The sequence below is a fragment of the Falco biarmicus genome, chromosome W (genome assembly GCF_023638135.1).
Source record: "Falco biarmicus isolate bFalBia1 chromosome W, bFalBia1.pri, whole genome shotgun sequence".
NCBI lineage: Eukaryota > Metazoa > Chordata > Aves > Falconiformes > Falconidae > Falco > Falco biarmicus.
This window is the reverse complement of record NC_079310.1, coordinates 5,223,065-5,231,974: the sequence shown is the minus strand read 5'-3', so window position 1 is coordinate 5,231,974 and position 8,910 is coordinate 5,223,065. Positions and strand designations below refer to the sequence as shown.

The 8,910-nt window shown below is 41.4% G+C and overlaps 1 protein-coding gene across 1 annotated transcript in view; it reads right to left on the bottom strand.

Moving 5' to 3' along the window:
* Positions 1-934: 934 nt before the first annotated feature.
* LOC130142147 (dehydrogenase/reductase SDR family member 12-like) overlaps positions 935-8,910 on the bottom strand; it is a 38,798-nt gene continuing 30,822 nt past the window's right edge. Inside the window, exons 3-7 of the mRNA XM_056323625.1 lie at positions 6,905-6,966; positions 6,026-6,130; positions 5,382-5,472; positions 3,897-4,031; positions 935-1,324 (exon numbers count right to left, since the gene is read on the bottom strand). Coding sequence (XP_056179600.1) covers positions 1,197-1,324; positions 3,897-4,031; positions 5,382-5,472; positions 6,026-6,130; positions 6,905-6,966 — 521 coding nt within the window. The 3' untranslated portion in view covers positions 935-1,196. The remainder of the gene's footprint in view (positions 1,325-3,896; positions 4,032-5,381; positions 5,473-6,025; positions 6,131-6,904; positions 6,967-8,910) is intronic.

Below are 8,910 nucleotides of genomic sequence, written 5' to 3'. Positions count from 1 at the left end.
GCAGTTTGCTAGCAAACACACTCAGTTCAGGAGAAAACGTGTTATCACTATTTTTGTTAATAGCCTTGGCTTTGCAGTAAATGTGAAATATGTAACACAAAATGAATCCCACCTGAATGTCTTGGTCTGAGCTGACTGTCTTCACCATCGGTAGAAAGATGCACGAATGTAGGCGTTGTTTCTTAAACTAGATCCAGTAAATTACTGTGAAAAAGCCAGTTTTTTCTCTATTGATTTAATAAGAATCCCAATGAGTAATTCAAATGTCCACAGGTCAGGTAAGACAAATCCCATCTTCTGTGTCTGGAAATGAACAGTTCCAGACAAAATACAGCCCTCCTGTCAGGAGGTGGACTCCTCTAGAACCTGTGCCCCACAGTGTTCCCTTCTCCCTCTTAATCCATTCAGAATGATAAAGCAAGTCCCTTTGATCTTTCACAGAAGTGGTCAGCACATACAGCTTAGTAGTTACTTCATTTCATGCCTGGAATCATGGAGCCATTTCTCCACTGGATCCAGCCATGCCTGGGTGTGGGATATGTTGAAACATCCTACTTCATGGGGTCTTGACATAAATGGGATAATATTCAGCCTGGCTTCATAATGTGGAAAGCATTTGGCAGCATTCCTAAATTCTTTCTGTTTAAACGTGAGGAAGCAGATCACTTCTGCATACCAGCATTGATTTATAGAAACTGAAGGCCGTGAGGAGTCCTTCCATTTAAATTAAGCAGGCAATACAAGAGTTCCTGCCTTCCCAGTTACAAGTTAGAGCCCAGTCACCCCCACACAGTGAAGGAAGCCACCAACCTGTGAATAGAGTGGTTAAACACTGTTTAAAACATCTACTACTTCTTCCATGAAGTCCTTCACAAGGGCTACTGAAGGTATGCTCCTCTATTTCTCTGTGGTGTTTTAAATGATTGCGGGTAACTTCACAAAGCCTTAGAGTTTATTTTAATGCCTTCCAATTTTTCTTCCAAATCAAAGAACACAACCTTACTGTGTCTTGACACAGCATATGCATATTCACAATGGGAGAGAATCTCCACAGCAGAAGAAAAAATGGCACAGACACCACTCTTCCCCCATGATGTGAAAACCTGAACCTAATTTATTTTAGGCCCATGGCATCCTGCTTCCCCTCCGTGCTACAGTACTGTTACAGTGTGAGCTTTACTGTATCAGCAGTAACACTAAGTTCCTGGAGAAGTAGATTTAAACTTCTGGGAGAGCTCTTCCAGCACCTCCATTAGCTTCTCCTCATCCTCAGGTGGACTGTGGGTGCTTGCTAGGGGTAAGTGCGTAGGGACTGGTTGCCTGTCTGGAAGACCAAAACAAAACAACAACAAAAAATCCTTATGGTGACATTTAACTACCTCTTCTGGAGAATTTTCTGCTAGGCCTTATAGTGCCAAAACATACCTGATGGTCTGCAAGCCATGAAATGTACCTTCTAGGTATCTGTAAACAATTTTAGTTAAGTATATCTTCTAAACCAGAAATGAAACTAATTTCATTTGTCTCCTGGAACTAAAATGATTGTCCTTTAGGCAAACACAACTTAGACTGGGGAGCAAGACCTCATTTGCAGCTAAGGACAGTATAGATGAAGGAAGGACTGGTTGCGGTGTTACACATGCTCTATCACTAGTCCAACTCCTGTAGACAAAGGCCAAGAAGTTGAGATTGCTGTTGCAGGCAGAGGATGCTTTGGCAGCAAGTTTTTCCTTGCCTCCTAGGTAAAGTTCCTGGTGCTACACAAATTCTCCAGCTGGGACTTTGTAGTCTGGATTATTTTCAATCTTAAAATACTTACTTTCATCCTTAAAAATAACAGCTAAATTCTAAATGCTAAAGAACTTCAGCTAATTGCTCAATTGCCTTAAGTAACATGTATCCAATAGAAAGACGTGTGACCAAATTTGCTCAGTTTGATGCTTTGCTTGGTTCTCCAAATCTCATACTCCTCAGTCTGTGTAAATATAGCTGTATCACCATCCATTCAAAGGGATTTTTCTCTGAAAAACCTGGTATCTAGAGCCCGGGAACATTATAACAGTGCTCTCAGATGTCTATGAAACAACGGTCAGAGCACCCGTGCAGCACTGTTAGTCTATTAAATAAGCCCAACTTCTGCAGTAGCCAGCTGAGACTAAAAGAACAAGTGGTTGCAACATTGGGCAGCAGATTTCTCTGAAAACATATCAGGCTTCCCAGGGGAGCAAAGCTGTTTGCTCTCTTAAGAGTAAATGTTGTAACTGGCTGCACAAGCCATGAAACCTCTGCTCATGGAAAACTGAGGAGAGGGAAACACTCAGAGGAATGTTCCCTTCTCCATCACACAGAATATAAACTGCTTCCTACCTGCTTCCAGTAGCTCGTGCTAGTTTGGGAGCTATGTGTGAAAGCCAAGTTCAGAATCACAGAGAAGATGCTTCTAGTCTTTGGAAAGCAGAACTCTGTCAAACATTTTTTATTTATTTTGGCAGATGCAGAGAATTCTGGTTGTACGAGTCATGTTCTCACTTCCCTTTTTTTTTCCTCAGGAAAAAAAAATTGCTGGCTTTGGTTTGCACTTGAAGGGAACAGAATAAAAGAATGGAGGAAATGGAGGGAAGGTGTGACTGATTCAGGAAATGGCCGTCAAGGACCAGAAGAGCAGACTGTGGTAAAGTGCTCCTGCTCACAAAGTCCTTTACTGAGCCTGAAGGCAGCCCATAGTAAGCTGTGGCTTCCAAAGAGCAGTAGGAGAGAGAAATAACTGACTTCATCACTCTTTGAGAAGCACAGGACATAGGCACAGGACTTCTCTTGCAGCCTCAAGAGCAGTCATGCCAAGGCCAAAGCTCTCAAGAGTCAATAGCTATAGCTGAAGAGCCAAGGCACGTTCCCTGTTTACTGAAGCTGGGGGTAGACAAAGACCAAAAGCAAGAGCCTGGTGGAATTATGACCTAGAGAGAGAGCAACTGAGCAGGAGCATTAGGACCAGAAGAAGGTGATAGGAGTTTGAAAAAGGCAAAGCCTGGTTCTACAAAGAAGACTGACCAGCTGGGATGTGGGTTTTCTGCATGCACCACATGATGACATGAAAGAGGTCTGGTTAAATATCTGTCAAACAACACTGTGACTACCTGGGAGGGGACAGATGGGACAAAGTCAAACCAACTCTGGAACCAGGGTCTGAGCTTCCTGCATGCTCCGCCTAGAAATTCAGTGAATCAGGATTTGAGTGCCACATCCAACAAAAGTACTGGGCTTCTGTAAGCAATTAACCTGCGCTTTCTTTTCTCCTTCTGGACTGACCTGCATGACCATTAAGACATCTATGCCTACAGCTGCTTCTACTAAGATGTCTGTCATCTGCCTGGGAGAAAAGAAAGGCTCTGCCCTATTTTTTCCATTCCCTAAGCTTAGAGTGCCAGAAACGCCACTGTGCTCAAGTCCCTGCCCAGGATTGGAGAAAGGGGGAATTGGCAGTTTTAACTAGCATGAAACAGTAGGAAGAAGAGCAAAGCCAACCCCCAGTGCTCTGTGAGAAGGATGCTAGTTTCCCAGCATCATAAAAGATGCTGTTTGCTGTGATTCACTTTACCTTGGCACAGACCTGTGTACAGCCATTTTCATTTAAAAAATCCCAACCCTCCCTAAAGAAATGCTTTAAGTCTCCATCAGCTACTTTAGAGGACAAAACCAGGAACATAACACAACTGTTCTCTGGCTGCACAATGCTCACTTAAACCTTTAGTCTTGGAACGATTTGAAGAAATGCTTTATCCTTTGAACAATGGTTGCCTGGTTGACCTTTCATCACCTTCCAAGCCAGATGGGGATCCTACAGTTCAGGCAGCTTAGGGATCTCCACTGCTTCGCAATGTAAAACAATGCCAACTTACCTTGGAAGAATAAGCCACTCAGTAACTTTGTTGCTTCAAATACTGCCAACCATACAACAGTATCAGCTCCCTGGGCCTCTGTGCGCAGGGTATTTTTCATCTTCTGGTAGAAATCTGGCATTGATGATCTCACAGCTAGAAGAAATAACACCAGAATGGTGGTATGCCATGCAAGACACTTGATTTTTTTAATTTTTTTTTAAAGCAGCTTAAAATTGAAATTGTGAACGTAGGAGAAAGAGAAGGCATCTCAGGAGTTTATGAAAGAAAAAAAGTATTTCCCCATAGCTAGGACTACAATGACTTGTGGTGGAATAGGGCTAAACTGCCAGATGATCCACCAGTTGTTTGTTTGGGTCAAATTACAGGGATAAAACTAGTAGGAGCTGAGAATAAGATCAGTGAGAGGTTTCTGAGCCTATTCCATTCTAAACTGCAAAGATGTAAGACAAGGGAGAAACAGAAATACCAAAAACCCAAGTATTCTAACAGGATTTTTAGCTCTTATTTCCTCAACAGTTTTAGGAAACCAGTTGCAGCATTGTATTTAAAACCTGTATGGTGAACAGTACCTAAACCAACTACATAATTAATGTTTAAACTCTGGTTTCTTTTTATTTTGTCCAACAGGTGATGATTGAAAGCCCATCCCCTGAGCTGTTTATTTTTGGAGGTTGGAGAGTCCTTGAACTTTAAGGTGGAATACCTTTATGGTTCATTAGGTTTGAAATTCACAGAGGATCTGATCTGCAAAAATAAATATATTTCAAAGAAATATAAATACTAGGATATTTAGTTGGAAAGGGCAGTCTTCAAGTATAAAGTAGCCAGGGAAAATGTTTCTGCTGTCAGAAGCAAATCTGGGGAACTGCATCCCTAGAAAAGACCTAGAGACAGACTGCTGGTCTGCATCCAAAGTTCGGGTGTTAGGGGCTGGTAACATATTGCAGAATGCACCCCGCATACTGGATAACTGATGCCGGCCTTCCTGCTGAGACACAGTCACTGAAGAACAGCTGCAGCTCAGACAAAGGACTGTCTGGCCAAACACTGCTTCTTGATGGCAGTAAATGTTCAGAGGAAAAGGAGAGGAACAGGGCTTGCACAGTGGTGCATACTCCATTTTCCTGTATGCCCTTGCAAATTCCCAATGTCTGCACGTTGGTACTTACAAAAGCAGAAGTTCTGTGTGTTTAACAGTCCCACTACAAATGTTAACTTAGAGATTAGCTTAAAGCACTATGGCTCTGCTGTGCATTTGTGCGGGGCTGGAATCATTCGTTACCCATTAATATTCTCTGGATATAGACAGATAGCAGACACTACAGAACAGAGCTACCAAGGGGGTACAAAACTACTTCAGACACCAGTGTGGAGCCAAGACATCTCTGCACCTGTTGGAGAAATCTACCAGAAAATTTCTTTTCTCTTTGCTTTTAGACTAATCCAGAAACGAAAAAAATTATAGCGTCAAGCAGATGTTACCTGGAGTGTCTGCCCAGCCAGGATGCATAACAGAGAAATGGATGTTTCTGCAAGCTTTTGCCCATTGTTCTGTCAAGACAACTTGCTGTCTCTAGGACAGAGCAAAAAGAGCCAGACTAGTATCAAGTTCAATAGCCTGCCCACCAAGTTAGTTCCCAGGGAGATAAGCTACACCCAATGTGCTGTAAATACCGGGATGTTTATATATAGCAGAAAATATACCCTTGCTCATCCTGATTGAATTTATTGGATAATTTTTTCAGAGACCACCATGGTCATTGCAATCCATATCCTGGCCACAAGCTTACTTTTAAAGTGGTTACACTGCTTTTACTGACCACATCTACTTGCTGCAGAGTGTCGGTAAGAACTAAGAAGGCAGAAAGGGTTTGTCAGCACAAGACAGTTTTCCCCCTTGAGACTTATATCAAATCAAATTCAAGTCTAGCCATGTTCTCTGTGCAAGATGGTATGCACTCACAGGTGCATGCCATCATACTCCTGAATATTATTGCTGGTGCATCTCTGCACGAATTGGATGCAATGGGAAAGCAACAGTGAATGTCAGGCTTTTTGCAAAGCAGATGGTATAAGCTGCCTAGCAAACAAGTGCTGGGCTTTGTTTTCAAAACCATGGACCATACCTTGTTTTGTGCATACACCATAGTTCCATCAAATGTCCCGTTTTCTGACTGCAAGTCAGATAAGTTTAATTTTTGAACTAGCATGCCCCCAGAAGAGACAGTTATCTGTAATCAAATGAATGAAAAGCAAATGAATGAAAAGCAAAACCAGGAACTCCCCACAATTTTGCTCATGCATGTAATGTTATCTTCAGGCCATATTTGGAAGTCCCTAGGGAGCAGGATTCTTCTGCACACTCTTAGCACTATGCTTGCGCTCGTGTGTGGAACATACCTGGAAATGAGGTGGAAGAAAAACTATTTTTTAGAAAGTGATTTTCATTCAAAGTGGTGTTGACTCCTCCAGGGAACTTTGTGCTCCTTCCTTTTGAAAAGTAATCAGGAGAAAGAAAATAGCAGGATAGCACTATTTGTAGTTTATATGTTTATCATTTATCAAATTGTTAAAATTATTATATATTTTTATTAACGAATTATATAATTAGGAAACAAAAGATTGTACAAAACTTAGAAAATTTCATTTAAAAAAGAAGTATCCACTGTCCTACTTTATGCCAAGACCTGTGAGGTTCTTTTAAGCCTATACTCCTATTATAGGAATTTTGCACTACGCTGCAGGAGATGCCTTGCCCCAGGGAAAGTAAAAGGGGAAGTTTCCAAAGGAAGTGTTTTGTACTCTGATTTGCAATGAGGGGTGGAGGGTTGTGGGCAGGAGTTTTACCTTGGAGAAGGAGGTTGTTAGCAAAATCACAGAGGTTTCTCAAGATGCTTACAGCATTATAACTAATCCTGTATTGCTAGCACAGTCAAAGAAATGCTGTCACAAACCAGAAAGTAAGAACAGTAAAACACCACTTTTCAACAGCATAGCAGACTCACCACTCTGGCATCAGCTTCTTTTTCCAGGAGGGGCAGCAGGGCAGTTGTCAGAATGTATGTTCCTAAAAGACAGAGAAGCACCAACATCAACTTTTCTTTTTAAAAAAGCTTTCTTCTCTCCCCACCCTTCCCATCACAACCCAAAACCCAAAGTCTATTTCTGAAAATAGATCTGAATTTAATGAAGATACCTTTCTTTACCACCACCCCCGCTGTTTTACCTGCAATATGCCAACTCAACCTGTAGTGGCCCTCGTTGCTGCATACTTACCAAAAGGCACATCAGTTATTTTATAGACTTTTATGTTTATTGTACCCATAAAGCAAACTGCTCACTACATTCAGCCGTGACTCTGAAGGCAAAATAGCTCAGATAAGAATTTCCTTGGTGGGGGGGTGGGGGGTGGTGCCAATGAAGAAACAGGGAATGCATTTCCCCTCCACATGTGGTAAATATACATGTATCTATGCTGGGTCACGAACAAGAGAAGAAAACTGCGCTTCACGCTTGTGTTTCTTAGAGCCTTGCATATGCACTTGAGGCTTGCCCATTTTTGCCTTCACACTGTGAAATCACTTAGAGTACGCTGACACTTTTGATTTGTGTTGCACACAAAAACTGTCTCTTAAATCCCCAGCATGACTATTACAGAAGATAAGGAATCCTTAGGGGGAAAAATATTAATGTTGCATGCCCAAGGCTGAGCTAAGATTATTTGCAGAAACTTAACTGTGTCCTTCCTCACTTTGATCGTGTTCATTTAGCGTAGATTCGCACACACCACATAAATATATTCCATTACAGCTGTTACCATGACCAGCAAAGTTTGTTATTCAAAACATTGTTCAACGCTAGTATATTTGATTCAGACACACCTCGTGATGTTTCACCCACCCAAGTGCAACAACAGCGATTTTGGTTTGGTTTTGTCTCAACAGAAATACGTTTAATTTTTTTTCCCTTTAAACCGTATTTTAAAAATTGCTTCAAAGTGAATCTAGCCCCATTTAGTCTAGTGTTTCTGCATCAAGTGTAATACTTCTCTCTTATCTCTTCACAAATGGCTCTAGTTCAGCAGTTCTATGTCAGTGATAAACTTTTTCCATGAGCTACTGAGGCCATGTTTTTCACTAGACATGAGGACTTCAGCATGTGTCTTTATAACCTCACTTCCACAGAGGCAACGAGATCACCCAGTTAAAATACAGCATGTTTATAAATATGCTACCAAAATGAAACGTGTTACATGCTTGGTGAACAAACCATTCAGTTCCCCCATCAGCCACAGCAGTCTTCATTTTCTCTATATAATCAGAGGAACATCCATATGCACACAATATATGTAAAACCCTGGCAAATCAAACAAAGCAAATGCACAGCAGATGAGTAAACACAGCCTGTCTTCAGCAGAAAATGCAAGCAAAGGCAGTTGCCAGTGAATAATAATCTCCCCTGGTAGAGGCGGGGAGACTGAACGATGACATCATTAGGACAAGAACTACTGCTGATTGTCATGGGAGACTGCTGCGATGAAATAAAAAAATAAAAAAAAATCACTTCAGTACAAGCTGAGAGCCTGGATTAAATTTTGATTTGTCATTGACCCTTCAAATGCAAAGTAACATCATGTTTTGGTTAAATAAGCTGCATCTCCTAAAGGCAGAGCTGCGATGCACCAGCTATGGCAATGCTTCATTTTACTGTCCTGCAGATTAATTTACGCTTTTAAAGGGCTTCATGTTGATTTGTTAGTTCTAAAGGGATGCAAAGATGAATGCATTAACATTGCCTCACTAACAACTGACTTTTGTTTTGTTTTCCAGCTGGATGAGAGAAATGCTCAGTGCCAAAAATCCTGCTTATAGCAACTACAGCTTGTCAGAAGTTTATGTGCTTATTTAAAACCACAAACTGCAAAGCCAGCATCTCCCCTCTTTCTCAAGTTCATTAAGAATTCAGTAAATCCCACAGAGCCAGAGCACTCCATCTTTTTGCCCCACAAAAC